Below are 20,102 nucleotides of genomic sequence, written 5' to 3'. Positions count from 1 at the left end.
TTTCATACTCCATCTCTAAATCTAGTAAAGTACACTTATCAACATCTACTCTAATATCTATCTCCTTATCCTTCTAATGAAAACGCAACAGTTTGTGATCATCACTCATTCTGCAATATTAACAACAAAAAAATATCAAAATTATTAGTCCACATAATTCCACATGATCACAATATACAATGCAAATTAAATCCACAAAATGACAAACTTTATTTTATTTATTATTCCCCGTCCACTGTATTTCTTTTAGCATATAAGTTTATGTTGATTACTTAAGAGATGGAAAGAGTTGGCTTCAAACTCCATGGAACTTTATCACCATCTATGAATCAACCGAAAAAAATCATGGAACATTATATTAAGCAAACTAATACAATCTTCTAAACATTAAGAAAATCTAAGCAAACATACCTGATATAATCTTCAATATCCCTTGATTTGCAATGAGTTCTCCAGAATTTTAAGCAACCAATAACCGATGTAGAAGCCCCAAGAAGAGAATGTCAGGTGGTGCAATTTTTGATCAGGTTCAAAGGTGAAGAACAGATGCAGAGATATGAAAGCGTTTGACAGATGCGTTTTTGAAAGAAGATAATTGAATTTTTTATTTTAAGTAGGGATTTGTTTCCTTTTATTTTAACAAATAAAATGACAACGTAACATTAGAATTCTAATATGTTTACTAAGTTTCATTAATATAAAGTTCAAATTTATAAGGAAGACAATAGTATAATAGTACTATTGAGAAGTCTAATTTATTTTGTGTATCAATGGAAAAATCCAATAGTTTAAGGGTACTATTGAGAAGTCAATTTTATTTTGTGTACCAATGGCGAAATCCAATAATATAAGGATACCGGTGAAAAATTCCCAAAACTTTAAAATAATCAATGTGAAATGAAACTCTATATTTTTTTTTCAAAGAAATACATCATGAATCATACACGAAGCTACATAAATCAAAATTTAAAATTAGAGTGATCCCTGGCTTCTTGGAACTTGAGAACATTATGCTAATCCACATTCTCACTCCCTCTCACCCCACCTTCCCCCCTAATCTCTCTCCTCAACTCATGTCTGTTCACTTCGAAATCCTCCCTTTTTACCAAACTACCCCTATCATAGTATCATCTTCCTAAAACTGAGCAAGGGTAATCTCGTCAAATAAACGGTTACTCCCTCACCAAAACTCAAAATAAAAGTCATTTCCACGTCGTATATCTCCGACACAAAATCACAAAAATTCCAATTTCTCCCTCCAAACTCCACAAAGTCTAACCACCTCTATTTTGACCATTTTCTCTCTCCAAATTCGTTTTTTATGGAACTTTTCCGTCAATGCGATTGTAAAACCCTAGAAATCGATCGCGAAGAACTCTACTTTTGACGATACTTTCACTTTTCCGGCCAGATTTGTTCCATTTTCCGATGGAAATTCCGGCGAGATTGATGATTCAAATGGCGTTGGATTCACTTGTGCCGTCGTTGTGGGAGATTGAAGTTACTTTTGCTGCTGCTGCTTTTGTGATCGCCGCTTACTGGTACTTCACTCTTGGAGATTGTAAAACCGGTTTTAGTGATGGTATTGCTTCTGGCGGTATTGTTGAGGAAAAAGACAAGGTTTGATTTCTGTCACTTTTGATTTTTTATGGTTTTTGTGTTCTTGCTTTATTGAATTGTTGATTAGTTTTGTTATGTTTGGGGAAAGATGGTTTGGTGATGGAAATGGATAGTTTGGTGGAAAGTGAAAGTGGTTAATTTCTGATACTTTCTCTATTTAGTATGGTTGTACTTTCGCTTCTTTACGGTATCCTGTTTGAGTTGGATTTCGTTATCGCTTTTCGAGCAAGTGTTTTTCATACTTATTGCATGAAAAGAAAGAGGAAATGTGTGTTGCAGAGAAATTTCTGTTGGACTTTGTGTGAGTTAGTGGCCTCTTTTGGTTCGTATCTTGTTCTTTTATTGGGAATTTATTGTTCTGATTTTTTGTCATATTGAAGATTTTTAGTCTGTTGCTTATTGCTTACTACATTCATGGAGTTAAGGCGTATGCCTTTGAATAGGGAGTATATTTTACTTGACAAAGGATGAGTTTCTTGTTACAAGACAGCATGAGAAATAAAATGGAGATACCATAAGAATGAAATGACGAGATGCGATTTTTGATTGAAGAGAATGCAATGGGTGAGGATCAAACACTTTTCTGAGATCATGGAAGATATTTGATTTGATGAAGCTAATCACAATTACTGAGAAAGGAGAACATACATTTTGACTCAAGTTTTAAAGCCTTATCAGTTTCTGTTGACTTGAGTTATAAGTGAATAAAAAAATCGTGAACACAAAGCTCAGGTGATCTGACATAAACTTGTTGCAGAGACTAGAGATCATATTGGAGTGAAAAACCATGATTAGTTGAAAAAAAGAATGAGTAATCATTAAGTACAAAGCATTTTAAGTTCTGTTGAGCGAATCCATGAATTGTGAACTTCTCAATTGGTGAGCGGTGATAAGCTTGCCACGTGTCTTCTGCTTCTCTTTTTTTTTTTCTGACATTAGTCGAACAATAGCAATCTGACTATCCTGGAAAGTAAGATTGTGGGAAACATCTGTAAGTGAAGTTCTATATTTTCCTTTTCCCTGATTATCACTTGACCAGTCAGTTAGCCCCACCTTTAGAAGGATCAGTGCTTTTACCTTTCTCTGAGTTTGAAATGCTCATTGTGCGCCTTTACATTGTGCTCATCTTCCAGTTGAGGTTGTTGTCATTGTATATTGCGCATTTCTTGTGGAATTTTCTTCCTCTTTTGGTATCGTTATAAAGCCCCGTCTAGATAGGAAATTTAGTTGTGGGCCTAATTTGTATAAACTACATCCATGTTTTTGTCTGAGATCAACATTATTGCTTGGGTCTTTTATCTTGTATTCTGTAATAGATTTTCAATTTTAAATATCATTGGTATCTTAAGCTTCCTAACGGCATGGTATATGATGGTTATTTGATACCATGGAGTAATTGCACTTTTTTGACATGCAGTTCTGCAATTATTTTGTAGATTGGCCGGCTGAACAGTGATATGCAAACGCACTCAGGGTACTTGATCAAGGTATATGATTGATTCTGCAATATGAAGCACCTTTTCTTGTTCGGTATGCACTGAGGAGTTAGTTATTATTACCTTATCTCACAATTCATATAATGCCAGTGAGATGTGGTCCATGAGTGCATTTAATGGGTTATTTCCAGAATGTAGATAGTGACCTATTATCAAAGATGTAAGAGGTAGGTTGTGAATCTTATTAGTGGTTTCTTTACTTGACCATCAATTTATGGCGTCATCATTATCTGTCGTAGTTTCCTATTTTACGATTAAATTTTCTGTCTTGCAATTATTTTTAAAGGTAATGGTCATAATTATAGAAGTATTGTAACATTCAAAGCCAAACTACTTATGTCTATGGGGAGCTTCTTGTATCTTTTGCCCCGTTTCTACAATTTAGAAGCTCTTGTCTGTATAGGTTGTAGATGTAAGCGTTGAAATAAATCTAAGCACGATCACATAATTTTGGCCTTTTCGCTGCACAAAACAAACATGTGTGCTCACAAAGTCTCAAAGTGTAGTGCTCTGTCGATGATTTGTTTGTTGAAACAATGAATGGTAGATGGAAATATTTTTTGTTTACAATCCCAAATGAGATATTGAGTTTGTGTCCATCTTTTCTGTATTGGTCCCGTACATGCATACTCTTTCTATACATTACCTTCGCTTTTCCTTATTTCTTTTCCACTTTCTCTTTGTCCCTTTTATAATTCATTTACCTTTGTTTATATATTTATAGTTTCTGATATATTATAATTCATGTTATGCATTATTATGGTTTTGTCTTGGGCTACTCAGATTGTTGGTTGATATTTACTTATGAGTTAAAAATTATATCCTACTTTGGCAAGATTCGAAGAATCGTTTCTGTTATGAGGTCCATCTTCATTAAAAGAGGCTATCCGAAAACAATTTGATATCTTTCTTCTTTCCCTTGATTTCTTATATGAGGAAAACTTGTCCTAAGTATGTCTATGCGTATGCACGCACATGGATTATTCTCTCACCATCAGGATCTCCCTAACTTCTCTAAAGAGGATCTCCTTAACTTTTTAGAGAAGTCAAGGGGTTCTGTACGAATGTACCTGTAATAAGAAAAATTCTATTTCTCGCGACTTTAAAAGCAAGTTTGTATTCAACTTCACAAATAACAAGAAACACAAATAGTTTAAGGAGTCATTTTGATTTAATTGATTATTATTTAAAGAATGTAATGTTAAAGGTTCTAACGATTGATCTGTTGAGCTGATTGAGCCTAACAGGTTGACCCTGAGTCTAGTTGGATAAAGATGTAGGAAAAAATTTCTAGATTAGTCACGAAGGTTCTAGGACAATCAACGGGAGAAAACTTGCAACAGAAACAAGGCCTCCCATTTGGATCACCTACACTAGGCGCCAAAAAAGAAAAAAATCCCTCTAGAAGGGATGATGTGGAGGACATGAATGGAGCCGTTAGCCAGCTCACCGATAACAGCTGATCCTGGTAGGGAGTGGCAGAATGCAGCAGAGAATGTGGCAAAGAAGGGAGAACAGAATCTGGTAGAGAGAGAAAATATTACACTCTAGTATTATAAATAGGGGTAAGGTAAAATAAGAGAGCATGGAAAATATTGTGATTGAATCAGCTGTAGTGGGAGTTTTGAAGGCTATTCAAAATCTTTCTTGTTTATCTTTTAGGTGAAACACCTTATTAATCAAATATCTCTGTTCTTCCTTGCTATTTTCTTGTGAGCTGCCTTATTTGCTGCTGCTACATTACAAGACTCTAGTGCTCAGGGATGTTCATGGTGATGAGGACATAAAGTAGTAGTTAAGATGAAATTAAAATGATATTTAGCCTTGGAAAAGTGTTTAGAGGAAGAACTTATTGTGAAATATTAGTGTGCTCAAGTTAAGGCAAGAGAAGTTGCTCGCCTGGCAAGTAAGAGGTATACAATGATGTAAAGGACAAACTAGACCTAATAATTGGTGAAAAATCTATCTATAAGATAGGTAGAATGAGAGAAGTGATGGCTAAGATCTTTGTACGGTGATGTGTATGAAGGGAAAAATAGAACCTTGTTTAGTATGAAGAAATGAGATAGATGGATTGGATGTATTGATGAATTTTTAAGTGGAAGTTAGAGAATGTTCAAACGACATCTTTATTAGGAATTGAGAAGTAAACTAGGACTATATGTGGAAAATGTATATAATAGAAGTCGAGAAGACAATAAAGAGAATGAAACTAAGGAAGTGTGTAGCCTAGATGTTCTTCCTTTCAATCTTAGAGATGTCTAGGGGAGATAGAGATTGATTGGCTCATAGACCTACTGAAAAATTGAGGACAAACAATATATCATGGAGTAAAAATTTGCTTTGATAAATACTTATGATAATCAAGGAGATGCATACTCAAATTATCGAGGAATAAAACTTAAAGATCATACTGTCATACCATGAAGTTATGTGAGAGATTGATTAAAACAAAAATCAAGTATATGTAGAAGCATTTTAGAGAATCATTTTGGGTCTATGCTCGTCTCGAACAATCTATTGTAGAAGCCATCCATCTTGCGAGACAAATAATGGAGTATGAAAGAGAGATATATTTCAGATTATATGCATGCAACTTTTTTTTGATTTAGAGAAGGTCTATGACAAGGTATTTAGAATTGGAAACTAATGTCTAGACATTCGAAGAAGTGACGGAGAATATATTTTTCACGATTTCGACTGCACTAGGGTTCCGCCTTAAGTCCTCTCTTTTTCACAACAATATTTGATGAATCAACATGGTCTATCAATGATGGAATTATGTGGTGTATGTTTGGAGGCAATGATCCATTAGTGGATGAGTTTAGGAGTTAATGTAACAAAAGTTAGAATCTTGAGGGTTTTAATTTAGTCAGAGGAAAATTGAGTAAATGGATTGCTAATTTGATTCTAAGAGAGAGTTATAGAGGGATGTACTGACATTAGATAGTAAGGAAGTACCCCTAAGTGAGTCTGTTGAGTATCTTGTTGCATACACTTAAGTTGTGAGTCAGAACACTTGTCTTGGCTGCTCAAATGGAGAGTAGCAACTAGGAATTCAGATATTGCATGACTGTAGCGTCCCTTTAAGCTTAAAGGAGTAAGTTATATAGGAAGACTAGCGATAATGTGAGGCATTTAGGAACGATCATATTAAGAAGATAGTTGCAGAGAAAATGCGATGAACGTGCAGAAACACCCTAATGCAATGAAGATATGCAAATGAAGAGTAGAATTACAGATATTAAAAATAAGATAAGAGAGAATGAGCTACATTGATTTGGGAATGTGCGAATAGAAGATGCTCCGGTAAGGATAGTAGAGTTGGAATGATGGAGATTTTAGAAGAAGTTGAGGGAGACAGAAGACGATTTTGATCATTGAAATAAATTAAGAATAGGGGATTTTTGTTGGACGACCATAGGATATAATTTCTTGGTTCATGTAGCTGACTCCATTCTTTGGGATTAAGGCTTTCATATTAATGTTTGTGTTTTTGTTGATTGTGATCCAAAGTTAAAGAAAAGTAATGTCTTGGACCCATCATATATGGTCTTAGTATGGATACTTGTTGGATATGATAAATCTTTTTCCCACCAATATTGAGATGCAAGTAAGATAAATTTGGTTGCAAGCTTTAGTACTAAGTACTAACGAGAAGAAAATTAATGGTTATTCTGGTATATTTATTGATACAGCAGAGGTCTTTGAGGCATATCATTATTTCTTTTTATTGGTCTGTCCTAACAAGAAACTCTGGCTCTACTAGTATGTCCATGTTTCTCATCTCTTCTACAAATATGCCAAATTCGCATGTTAGGAGGGTAGGATGCATGCCTTTTTATTCTTGTGCAAGTGCAGGTTTGCTCTTCCCTTCCTGTGTAAGGTTCTGCAAAATTCTGAGCAATTCAATATCTATTACAGGCATATAAGGAGTTTCTATGTTTTATCTTTAAATTGTTGGGTTGCTCAGTGATATATTGATATGTTTCCTTTTATGATATACTGAAAAAAGGAAACATTATGGAAAGATTCTCATCTATTAGGCATGAGTGTTATGTTGTTTTATATGACTCATCCTCACCTTTATGGAATCTGAGACTTTTCAGGTTGGGCTGTTGGCAGCAAAGAACCTTATTGCTGCCAATCTCAATGGCACATCGGATCCTTATGCTATTGTTACTTGTACTACGGAGAAAAGATTCAGGTAACTGGAATTGTGGACTTTAATAAATTGATATTTTAATTTGCGTTTGAATATCTTGATGTTTTTATTATTATTACGACATGCGTTGTACTATATTTAATTTAGGACATTGTTAATCGACCTGCTGAAATCTTAAATTGTTGGCAAAATTGATACTCACTAAAACGTTTTGCAATTGATGTTAGTTACTTTTATTTTCAACTTTGGTTAAAATAATTAGATATGTTAGACATCGAAGGGGTTGTCACCCATATATGGAAGTAAAGGTAAGGAGAAAAAAAAGAAAAGAAACTCAAGGAAAAGAGCTATGATGAGGCCTTTTTATCTACACAATCAAGAAACATCAATTATTGATTAGAGAAAAGAACTGCCTTTTTGCATCACGAGTTCAAGAACGCATAAATACGATAACCCCCCCTTTCCGGCTATTGCTAGAATTCTCTTGGGAGGGTAGAGATGCTACTAGTATGTTATACTTTGTTAATAGACAGTTGAATTGTTTACTCGTCTTAGTTGGTTTAGTTGATTCTTCTATTTTAGTAATTATTCCTCCTTAGTCCTTATAGGCTTATGTCCCAGAGGTGTTCTGAGCTTCTATTTGGTTGAAGCTCCTGCTTTATTTGAGACCATTAATTTGATTGATGCAATTATTGATTGGACAAACTGTGCTGTTTTGAATATTTTTCCTACTGGAAAAAAAAAGAAAGAATCTGTTCTCTCTACTCCTCTTCTGTGCCTTCCTAAGATTTTTATGTTATTGATAAAATTGTTCCTTTGTTTATTGATTATTCTATTGCTGCTTTTTTCTCACTTTATAGAAGGGGTGGGGTCTGTGGTGTTTGGAGAAGACTTGAGGATGATTGGGAGGTAGTGCTATTCTCTGTCTGAATTGGGATCTATCAAGCACTGTTACAGCCCCCCCAAAAAAGATTTATATGGTATTCAAAACTTTTCCAATTGGTACTTATCTAAGTAGTACCAATTTGCAGCTTTCATGGTACCAATTAGAAGAGTTTATGCGTACCAATATATTTGTCTTGGGGATCTATTAGATAGAGACTTGTATGACTTGGTTGATTGCTGAGTGCGAATCATATATCGGAGTAAAGTTTCTTGTACATTTCATCTTCTCATCTTACTGTGGTGGTGATAAAAATCAAAGTACATGTAGATGCAAGGGAAGATCTCTGAGTCTTGCATCATATTAGAAAGGTGGTTTTATACCCCTACTCAATCACTACTCACTACTGTGACTATTTTTTCTGGTTTAAGAAAGATATTTTGTTGCAGAACCTTTCACAACTAAGCCACAGAGTTAAAATGTGTGAACGAGATATAGATCATGTGATTTACTCAAAAGTTTACCTATCCAATGATGGTTTATAGTGGATGTCATGTGGCTTAGATGGTAAAGTCTTGTGGAGGTGATATACGTGAGAATGTGTTACTGATTCAAGTGAAGTCTTGTTGACTTTGCAGTTCAATGATACCTGGTTCAAGGAATCCCATGTGGGGAGAAGAGTTTAACTTCGTTGTTGATGAGTTACCCATCCAGGTAACTTTTCTTGTTCTGTGATAAAATTGAGATCCTTTTTTTTTGTTCCTAGTTTCTATTTTCCCGTAATATATATCCCATCATCAAGATACATAATTTCATATGAATTGCTAGACCTTCTTATAGTTATACTATCATTCTACGAGTATATCAATTATTCTTGCATGTACTTTGGAGTTGTGGGACTCATCAATTTTACCCTTTTTTCTTGTGCTGTATGGTGTTTTGTTTTGTTAAATGATAGAGAAAGATATTAGAATGATGTCAAGGGTGTTATCCTTCTGTTGGACTTGTGAACTGATCATGAGTATGTCAATTGTCGAGTGTCAGAATACCCATTACAAAACTAGATAATTTAGCTTCAAAACCTGCTGTGAAATGAATTATCCAGGACAAAAGGATGTCTCATGGCCCAGAATGATGTGATTTGTAAGAATAGGTTGGGGAAACTACTCGATAATAGTACTGGACAGTGAACATCAATCTGGCTCCCGTTTGATGGCAGAGTATCTCACAGCACTTGGTGGCATTTCCAGTGACCATTGCTCGATTATTTCTTTTCTTGCATCTTGTTTTCCCCATGCTTCTTTTATCATGTCTTCTGTGTTTCTCTGTGACTATTACTCTGTGACTATTACTGCTGTATCAGTAAAATGCAACACAATCCCTTCCACAACCTGTCATTCTATACAAGCTAATGTCTTCTCTCTTTTTGCCTCAGTTACATCTACATAGAGCAAAGGAATATTGTTGAGGGTTCTCCATATAATCTCATAAATCTTGATACACTGTGCCAACTATTCTACATTATCAGCCACCCTACTTGGCTTGAGATGAGCCTGCCGAGTCAAGCTCTCTATGTAAACCATATTAAGTTTGTTAAAACATTTGGTTATGTAACATAACACATATGGATATCTGGCCATTGGCAGTTGTTGTTTTGGTAATAATTGTAATCATCCTCCCAGTTTCTGATATTCAATTGAGACCTGTTCGCCACTGAAATAAGGTAGCATGATTTATTCCAATCTCTCGTCACAGAGTTCCACCGGTAATACTGGGGATAAAATCCCCCCTGTGACCCCCCTTGCTTCCCCCCCTGACCCCCTAAGGGGGAACCGAAGGTACAATTATTGACTGCCCCTTGTCAAGTCTTTCAGTCTCTCTCAATGGGAAAGAAAATCGGGGTAGAATTCTCTATATTTCTTCCTAGTTCCTAACATCTGGACGAAGTAAGTTGGGCAAGGGTGAATTACATATCATTGTGGTAAATTTGATCTGTGGATGAATATGTTTCCAGAAATTTCAATCTCTATTGCCGATTCAACTGTTAGTCTTGTTATATCAGTCTTTAGATACTGTGGTCTCCACTAGCCCTTAGGGGTGTGGCTATATAGTACACAACACCTATGCACACACGAGGGGCGTGGCTATGTAGGGGTAAAATTGGAAAACAATTGCGTGGTCTGGACTCCAGACCATAGACTCCACCTCTCGCAATAATTAGTTAATACCCCTTTCAAAAATTAGTAACCACTAAAAAGTGAGGGAAGAAGGGAGCATCTGTCTATGATCATTCAATGATTACTTGCAAGACTGGGGGGGGGGGAGGTCCCTTCCAAGATCAGTACAAAATTTCTAAAGAAGATAGATCATATAGACCAGGATATAAATTCACTCCCTGACCGAAGATTGCTCTCAAAATATAATCTTTCATGAGCCCTAATTCTGATCCTGCCTATAGGAATGAATAGGAAAGACATCAGGGAGATGATGTCTGAGGACTAGAGCTGTAGAGCACTTTATCCATTCCTTATCCCACCATAAAAGCTGATGTCTCTTGTCTTCTCCCACTTTTATAACCCTCTCAAAATTAATAGCGACTCTAACATGGAAGCCTAGACAGAGACGACAAACATATACGAATGAGTAAGACGTCCATTCTCGATAAAAAAAAGTACCTTTTTTTCAGCCACCAAGTCTAGAGACTTCTCAAAGATTAAGTTGTTTTAGGGTCCACCTATAACAAAAACCGCCAAGGTAGCTGAGGATGTTGCATTCTGAGCTCCACTGCACACATGTGGCAATAGAAGAAGGGTTTTCTTAAACAGGGAATCCTTTTAGATTACTCTGGTTTTTAACCACCAGTAACATGAAGAAGAGTAAGAAGATGCTTTAACCTGTTTTTGGACAAAATAGTTTTTTTTTTTTTTCCCTGAATTTCTCTAGATAGCTAAATGATTTCTAGCAGATTATCTAAAAGGAAAAGGGTTGTGTCAATTAATAGAAACTTATCCCTCACCCAACCATCGGAGCCTCAAAATTGCCAATAGCTTTACCCTTAACATGAAGACAACTAATCAGATGAATCACCAAAGTATATACGAAAGGAGAAAGAGAATCACCTTGTTGCAACTTCATCGTGGCCCCAAACCATCATTTAAGCTGGCTATATATTATGTCTGTAATAAATGATCTGTCCTTTATGCTCTCTGTTTTTTTTTTTTTTTTCAATTCCTATCCTCACCCCCTCCCCTTCTGCTTTCCTGTCTAATCATCTTTTTTTTTTTTGTCGTAAACATTTGTGCAGATTACTGTGACAATATATGACTGGGATATAATCTGGAAAAGTGCGGTGCTTGGTTCAGTTACATTATCCGTGGATTCTGTGGGTGAAACTGGTGCAGTATGGCATCCACTGGATAGCTCTTCAGGAATGGTATTTTCGTCTGAACTCCTTTACTTTCGTAGTTTTCTGTAAAAATGCAACTTAGCTTCCTGCTTGATCTGACGGGTTTCATTTTTCAGGTATGTCTTGATATTAAGACTATTCCTTCAAACACTTCCAGGTATTATTCTGGCAATTAATAACAAATATGGTAACTTTTCAAAAAAGATAGCACTTTGTTTCTTTGTCTAAAAGGACCTAACTACTCAAGCTTGCCAAAAATTTGCATCTATTCTGGCAATTAATCTTATGCATGACCCATTTCAACACTTTCCTTTTAATGTTACTATAGTCAACAATTGTTAGGGCATTTTTACCCCCGGTCTTTCCCTTCTTTACTTATTTTAGGGGTGGAGGTTGTGAGGGTGGGTTGTCAAACAGGCCTTTGTCACTTAGGAAGTTGTAATTGAAGATGCCTATTAGTATGGGATTCATCCAAATGTCTTTACTACTTATATGACAACATCATATATAACTGGAAAAGTTTCGCCTGGTTATCTACTTTTGTGCCACTATTAACTGAATTACATCTTTTAGGGTTTTGAATGGCTTCGGCGGAGGAAATGCTCGTAGGAGGGTTTCTGTGGATAAACAAGAGCCCATGGTGGTTCACCAAAAACCTGGGCCTTTGCAAATGATTTTTAATCTACCTGCTGATGAGGTGAATTGCTCACGAACTTGTAGTACCTTCTCTATACAATATTAAAATGGAGCATTACTCTTAGTTAAGGTTGTATTGTAACAAATGCGACTTGTCTCTCAAGAGCTTAAAGCTGTTGATGTTTCTCAATGACATGATTCTTACAAGGTTTTTTCTTTTGTTACATTAAATTACATATTTGGACAGATTTGCATTTACTATGATTTTGGTGGACTTTTTATTGTTTTTCTTTTGTGGTAATTTGCATTTAGTAATATTGCTCTCTTCTTTTCACGGCTGTCTTTTTTCCATTAGAAATCCTATCTGAATAGGTACTGAAAGCTTTATCTTTATTATGTGGATTCCTATTCTTGTTCAATTTGCATATATGTCCTCAATTTTTAAAACTTGGTCATTGCATGTTTGTGCGTTATTTGATGAGTAATTGCAGGTTGCTGAGCATAGCTATTCTTGTGCGTTGGAGAGATCATTTTTGTATCATGGTCGTATGTATATTTCTGCATGGCACATTTCCTTCCACTCAAATGTGTTTTCGAAGCAAATGAAGGTTAGTATTTATTCTACTTCCTACTTGAAGAAGATTCTTTTCAATATTATAGTAGATTAATTTTTTTTTTTCTTTTTTCAATAAAGAAAATAAACTCCCTTGCCTAACACCCCAGACCCCAATCTCAATAAAAAATATTATTGAATACTAAGTGACCTATGTGAAATGATCTTATGAAGACATTCAATGACTCAGGCTCTCTCGTTATCAACTTGAATTCATTCATGAATGTTATGAAATCATGAATATTTATACCTTGATTAGACCAGGATGATTGATAGGGTATGTAACCAACTGATGTAAACTCTGGGAATTTTCTTCTGCATGGATCTGTATCTGGTACTTATTCTATGTGGGGTACCCCTACAGATGATTCCGCGTTCTGGCTAATTGTTTTTTTGGTTTGAAATTGAGAATTCAAAAGCGGAGTTATTTTTTGTGTTAGTATCTATGGTGCTATGTATTATGTAACTCTCTTGGACTCTTGTATAGCGATTGCAGAACCTGCACACTATTGCCCTTTTCTCAAAATTTTTTTTATGCTGAGCATTCCGCTGATACTTGTGGCCAACCTTGATTTCTCACTCTGTATTTATGTCCTATTCACAGGTTATTATTCCCTTTGAAGACATAGATGAAGTAAGATCTTTTCAATTTAACATCATTGCTCTTTCTATTGTGATGGAAGCAATGCCAATATGACTTTAAGGATCATGTACCTTGTATATTTGCATTGCAGATTCGAAGAAGCCAACATGCTGTAATTAATCCTGCTATCACAATTATTCTTCGCCTAGGTGCTGGTGGGCTTGGTGTACCACCTTTGGGAAGTTCTGACGGTAAGTGATGATGCATGAATGATGGTCTGATTATTTGTTGTTGTCTGTGTGGACATACAATCCTAAGAATATTAGAGCAGTTATGTAGACTGCATTTGTGGATTTATTTCATGTGTTGTGCTCTGACCTCCTTTGTTTGAAATGGGTTATTTACCATTTTTGATATTTGATGGGTGTGCATGGTCTACTCTGAGCATTTGCAGTTGCATTGGATTACCTTTACTGTAATGGTAGGAAACAATTTGGCATCACTTGCATGGCTCCCTTGGTTTTGTGGTTGATGAGAAATTATTGAATTTTTGGATGCAAATCTCTAGTTGGGAGTCTTTGTGGAATAGAGTGGTTGTTCTGTTTCTTCTTTCTAGTGGTTCAGTGTGTGGTGTTTCCCAGCTCAGGGTTACATGCTATAATATGGATTCGGATGCTTTTTATATTTTTCATTTGCTTTCTTCTATTGAACTCCTTGGTCCTCCCAATACTGTATCTGTCTCTTCTTTCCACTAATGAAAAATTTCTGTCTAATAATAAGAATACTTTGTATTGTTTAAAAGGAGTATTTACTTGCCATATTGAAGTGATTTAAAGATGTTGAAGTTCGGTGAAATGGTTCTGCACGTCTTTGCAAATTGAGCCTTGTCGATGTTTTGGTTGAAGAGAATGACCCCTTTTTCCGGAATACAGTCTCATCGGGTCTGATTGTATGATAAGTTTGTTTTCTTGGCCTCTTCTTGGTCCCATACCCAGGGCCTTTAGTAGCTTATCCCTCTCATCTGCTTGTCCATTGATTGAGGACTTCTAGCCCTCTTTCAACATGGTACTGGATCTTTTTCTTTTGAGAAAGTTCCTTTCTTTTATTTATAGGAAATAGCTGAAGCTTACCTACATTTTCTGGTTGATAAGCAAGATAGATTGACTTCCTTATCTCTCCAATTCCGTTCTTTGCCTTTACCTACTTTGGATCATTGTGTTTGTTTATATATTTTTTTCCTTTTTTTTTTTTTGGTTTTTTGCAGGAAGAGTTAGGTACAAATTTGCATCCTTTTGGAATCGAAACCATGCCTTGAAGACATTGCAGCGTTCTGCAAAAAACTTTCTCGCAATGCTAGATGCTGAAAAGAAGGTTGTTTATTCTGTTGAATATTTTTCAAAATTGTTCTCATTAACTGTTGGGGAATTTCTTGCATTTATTTTTTAGTGGGACTGCTAAAGACGTCTGGACAATGCATCTTTAGATTCGATGGCATTAAGCATGAATATGAACTTTTAGAGAGAAAAAGGCGTGTACACATCTGCAGAGATGTTTGTTGTTACTTGAGATTTAGGGTCCTAACTCTTATGATTGGTGTCGTGGTCGGATTTGTTTGCCAGGTACTCAGGTTAGCAGTGAGACTTGGGATGTCTGTTGATGTAATTTTAGTCCAACTTAGGAGGGGGGGGGGGGTTCAAATAGTGCTCATTGGAGAGTGATTCAACAGCTTAGGCAATATTTTTACCAGTCTAATTGTGATCCTTGATGATCTTGAATTTCAAAACTCTTGCTACCTACTTCCTAGTCTGTTGTGAAATTTTCGAAATTGTTTTTTTTTTTTTTTTTTTTTTTACTATTATGGTCTGCTGAACTTCAACTTGTACTGAACCATATATTCTTCACATGGATGTGTTTATGCTTTAGTTGAAGGTAATGTCAGTATCTGCATCTGATTATATTAGAAGATATGCCAATTGCCTGCAAACATGAATGTGTCATCAAGAATATTGTCTAATGAGGTTTTCAAGGAATTTCTTTTCTTTTGTGCCTTCTATTATGAATGGAAACTTATTGTGTAGGATGGCATTATGATGTACATGGAGAGGAATTTCGTGGCTAACGACAATCAAGATGCTTATTTAGGTTCTTGGTGAATATTTTTAGGTTGTGGTCCACAGAAAGTGTGCCTTACTGTAACCAATGTGTTCCACAAATGTGGTCAAGAGATTCTTGCTCTCAGTATTAGCATAAGAATATGTGGATGTTTGAACTATGTTCTTGAGCCATAGTGCTATCTGAATTCTAAACTATTCATTGGCTATCATTGAGGACTCACCATTTTCTCATTCGGCTATCATGGAGGATTGTAAGGTGGAGAGTGTCTTAGTAGACCACTTAGCTTCTAGATTGCTTTTTTCTCAAGTACTAAATAACTAGTACTTTTCTCTTTCGGCTATCTTGGAGTGTGCTACCCTTTATTCTATATTGTATCATTTAGTAATTAGGACAATCAATCGTTTCTGACTTGGATATTCAACAAGTAGTGCTTTTATAATTCTCAAACGCATTACTGAAATGTGTTAAATCATGTTTGAAGAAGCGTAAAGGTTACAAGCTTAGCAGATATTTTCGAATGTCTAGTAAGCAATTGTTCTTAGTTAAATTTTTTTATTCATTTTGCCTTTCGTTGTGATGTAGGCCATTGTGTCTAAAAAGTGATAAATTCCTAATGTTCTTTTGTTTTTAATTAATTGTTCCTAGCTGAATGCCATTTTGATCATCTTGCTGAACAGGCAAAGGCACTGTCAGAACTTCGTGTACATAGTAGTTCCAAACGTGCGGGTCAAAAGAAGCCTAAAATTCTTGAAGAAAATGTACCCAAGACTGATACGTTCCAGCCATTTGTCAAGGACGAAGCCCTAGTTAGTATATATAATGTATGGGACATTACGTCTTTCCAAAGTTCTTATCTTTCTGGTCATATGACTTATCCAATAAAAAAGAAAAAAAAATTATTTGAAAATAAATTCCTTTTGTAACGTAATACTGTTAATTTTCAAGTCCATTGAACTTTTTCTCAGGATAAGTTTCCATGCACGGCTGAGCAATTTTTTAATTTATTGCTGACTGATGATTCTAACTATACAAACGAGTATCGTTCAGCCCGAAAGGATTCTAATGTTATTGTAAGTGCCTTTCCTGTATTAATGTTCTTGTTGTCAGATAATGATATTAGCAGATTCATATATTCATTCAGTGTCAATGTGCTGCAGAGTGAGTATGTATGCCAAGTTGTACTTAGAACTTTCGCCATCCATCCACCACTTTTTATTAGAATTTCTTCTGTTATATTTTAAAAAGAATATATGGCTATGCATAAACTGCAGCTTGTGCATTTTAATTTTTACGTGACGGCTAAGAAATCTGCAAACTGATCAATAATAATTTTTGGTGATGTTTCTTCTATGAAGTGTAACATGTTGAAATCCCACTGTTGAATATGCGACTAAGTGAGAACTTTTGGCTTATTATTATTATTTTTTAATATATGCTTGGAGATGTAACTTTCCTGTATACAAGCACTGAACCTTCATGTTTGAATATAATTTACATAGACCTGGTTTGGGTTAGCCTGGCAATGATCAATAATGTGGTGTTATGGCTATAGGTTGTATGATGGAGACCTAGATGGTTTTTAGTTGTGCAATCGGGTATGAATATATCAGCATTAAGCGCCATTTTAGGTGTTCATTAAAAGATAAGTTGATAGTAGAGAAAATACTAAGCGATTGCGATTGATCGCAGCAAGTTGCAATATGCTGTCTTTTCCTAGTAGCAAGTTGGTTGCATCCCTTGCTACTCTTAATCTTTTTATTTGAGGTGTAGAGAATGGTGTAAACATCCTGAGAGATTAATTGGTCTTGGTTTTAACTAAAGGATAGTAGCATTTCGAAACCGGATATCTCTGTGTTTGTTGCTTATAAGTGCACCATGCTCACTGTTGAAACTGTGACAGAGTCAACATGAAATTTGACTCAGATGGTGCACTATGTGAATAGTTTCTGAAGCTCCTTGTGATCAGTTTGTGTGTGTTAAGCGGTTTGAATTTGATATCTACCTGCTGCGCTTTCTACAGATAGGGAAGTGGCATGCGACAGATGAGTACGAGGGTTTAGTCAGAGAATTGACTTTTCGTTCTTTATGCAAGAGCCCCATGTGTCCCCCAGACACAGCAATGACAGAGTGGCAGCATGTAGTTTTATCACCAGATAAGACCATTCTGGTAATTTTGTACATCGTACTTTTACAAATTTGAGACATCAGTTTTTTTTCTCCCCTTCTGTACTGATTGCTGTGAATGCTCTGTTTTAGGTGTTTGAAACAGTGCAACAAGCGCATGATGTTCCATTTGGGTCTTATTTTGAGGTATGCTGCTTCTGAACCAATTTTGGTTTCAGAACATTTTCTTTTTGTGATTGATATCTTTATTAATACAACTGTATTTCTTACCCAATTTCGATTGAATCCTGTGTTTGGCATTGTGCAATAGGTGCATTGCAGGTGGCATCTTGAGACTTTGTCTGATTCATCCTCTACCATTGATATAAAAGCTGGTGATTCTATCTTTTCTTTAATGCTCTTTTTCTTGTTGTTAACTTTCTATGTGTACTTCTGTGAAATTTGTTGCTTGATACAGCAAATTGGATACGGCAATTTGTTGTTTGAACTTTGTTAACCGGTTCTATCTATATTCTTTTTGTGGTGGTGATCACAGTGCATGCTGAAATCCTGTTTGGAGCTCCTTATTTTGTTATTTTTTCTGAACTAAGAGCACTTTTTGGAATCATTTCGCAAAATATAGATACATTTAGCCATTTACTACCTTCTAGCTGCCATGTGAGAGAGTGACATAGGTTTAAGAATCTGATATTTAGTGTAATTGCTGTATACGTTAAGATTCTCATTGGCAAGATGATTTAGCTTTCCTTATGTGACTGCATCTTTGTGTAACTGCAGATTACGTCTTTATCAATGGCTAGAGTGTGCATATATATGAAGATACAAATGAAAATTATGTTGGCCCTAGTCTTTTTGTATGTGGACCTCTTAGTTTTTAACTAGTTGTTGGGCCAGAGCAATGCCCCGGGTAATTTTATAAGATAAAATGTATAATTTGGGTTTGACACTTTTGTCACATGCATAAGTCGTAGTTTAGTGGTAAGATTATGGCATAACAAACTAAAATATTCCATTTTTTCTAGTTTCCTCTCAATTTCTTAAAATAATTCTAAGGCATCAAAGAATATGCCAAGCAGCAATTAATTACCAAAATCTACAAGATTTTTGGAGGAGAAAGGCTGCGAAAAACAACCACCGAATTACTTGAAGAAAACAGCCAGGCAGTACATACATTCATTTACATCAAATAGGAAATCTTTCTAATCTATATACGCGATTAAGATTTTTTGAAAGGTTGGAAGATTTGATATTGAATTCAAGGGATTTTGGGGCTTTGGTTTTTAATCAGAGATGAGTACTGGTTAGATTATACAAATTTGTACTACTGTGCTGAACCATTCTTTTTAGTTTTGAGTTTTGACTGTGGTTTCTGATTGATCTGTCCCTTCAGTCTGCTGGTTTATGCTCCATTGTCCTTGTCCAAGCATTCCTTTATTGACATGAGATCTCTTCAACAGGTGCTCATTTTAAGAAATGGTGTGTGATGCAATCAAAAATTAAGTCTGGGGCCATTGATGAGGTATATCTTCTCACCTTGTTTGTTGTTCTCTCTGTACCATGACTTAAGGAGAAGAGGTAAGAGTCGACTACCATGGCTTAAGGAAAAGAGGTTGCAAGAAGAATTGTAACTTAAAATTTTTGATGCAGTATAAACGAGAGGTGGGCGTGATGATACAAGCGGCTTGCTCGTACATAGATACTAGGAATAGCTCCAATGCGGATGACCATATTTCTCAAATGTCTTCTGGTTTACAAGAAAGTGCGTGAGTTGAAGCAATTTTACTTCACTGGTTTCTTCATTTTTGGTCCTGGTATATTGGTATTTAGCTCTGTACATAGTTTGTCTTTACACACTGCACTTTTTTTTTCTTTCTTTTTTTTTTTTTTTTTTTTTTGCGTTTTCATGACTTTTATTTTGTACCCATATTTATTGGATAGCATTATAGATGTGAATTCGCCCTGTTTCCTTAGCAACAAAGCTAATTGGCGACGGTGGTGGCCCTTGTAAGCTTGTAACCCTCACCTTGTACGTAGACCGAGGAATTATTATTTTTCTTGTAATTAGGGAAGAAATGCAACTATAAGTTGTTTATATCTATGTTAAAGATGGTTATTCGGCAATATGAAATTTGTTTTTGCAAAACTTTGTAGTTTAAGCCATCCGATTCTTTTATTTTGATGAAGCTATTGTGTTTTTGTGGTGTTAATAGCTACATAAAAACGATGTGAATTCGCCCTGTTTCCTTAGCAACAAAGCTAATTGGCGATGGTGGTGGCCCTTGTAAGCTTGTAACCCTTACCTTGTACGTAGACCGAAGAATTATTATTTTTCTTGTAATTAGAGAAGGCATACAACTAATAAGTCGTTTATTTCTATGGTAAAGATGTTTGTTATTCGGCAATATGAAATTTCTTTTTGTAAAACTTCTTACTTTTAAGCTATCTGATGCTTTTATTCTAA

The 20,102-nt window shown here is 35.5% G+C and overlaps 1 protein-coding gene across 4 annotated transcripts; it reads left to right on the top strand.

The window, feature by feature from the left end:
* Positions 1-1,081: 1,081 nt before the first annotated feature.
* Positions 1,082-20,102, top strand: LOC104888995 (BAG-associated GRAM protein 1). Of its 4 annotated transcripts, XM_057393632.1 has the most exons (19): positions 1,088-1,620; positions 3,057-3,107; positions 7,226-7,323; positions 8,803-8,878; positions 11,469-11,597; positions 11,687-11,727; positions 12,144-12,267; positions 12,698-12,814; positions 13,424-13,453; positions 13,554-13,653; positions 14,667-14,773; positions 16,195-16,338; positions 16,483-16,587; positions 17,538-17,684; positions 17,774-17,827; positions 17,952-18,015; positions 19,099-19,160; positions 19,289-19,400; positions 19,852-20,102. In XM_057393632.1, the coding sequence occupies exons 1-19, from the start codon at positions 1,429-1,431 to the stop codon at positions 19,857-19,859; spliced, it is 1,761 nt and encodes a 586-aa protein (XP_057249615.1). In that variant the 5' UTR covers positions 1,088-1,428; the 3' UTR covers positions 19,860-20,102. The 4 variants fall into 4 exon arrangements, with proteins under 4 accessions (XP_048497151.1, XP_057249615.1, XP_019104188.1 ...); XM_019248643.3 differs by lacking the exon at positions 19,852-20,102 and having other exon boundaries at positions 1,090-1,620; positions 19,289-19,762; XM_010674119.4 differs by lacking the exon at positions 19,852-20,102 and having other exon boundaries at positions 1,481-1,620; positions 3,038-3,107; positions 19,289-19,762.

The sequence above is a fragment of the Beta vulgaris genome, chromosome 3, assembly GCF_026745355.1.
Source record: "Beta vulgaris subsp. vulgaris cultivar EL10 chromosome 3, EL10.2, whole genome shotgun sequence".
NCBI classification, from domain to species: domain Eukaryota; kingdom Viridiplantae; phylum Streptophyta; class Magnoliopsida; order Caryophyllales; family Amaranthaceae; genus Beta; species Beta vulgaris.
The sequence above is the reverse complement of the archived record's forward strand: the minus strand, read 5'-3'. Positions and strand labels throughout refer to the sequence as shown.

Bases quoted from the DNA above. Each gene is read 5' to 3' on its own strand.
- LOC104888995 (XM_057393632.1), top strand. From the start codon at position 1,429: ATGGAAATTCCGGCGAGATTGATGATTCAAATGGCGTTGGATTCACTT. The intron at 13,654-14,666 runs GTAAGTGATGAT...GGTTTTTTGCAG, and splicing joins ACCTTTGGGAAGTTCTGACG to GAAGAGTTAGGTACAAATTT. The intron at 19,161-19,288 runs GTATATCTTCTC...TTTTTGATGCAG, and splicing joins AGTCTGGGGCCATTGATGAG to TATAAACGAGAGGTGGGCGT.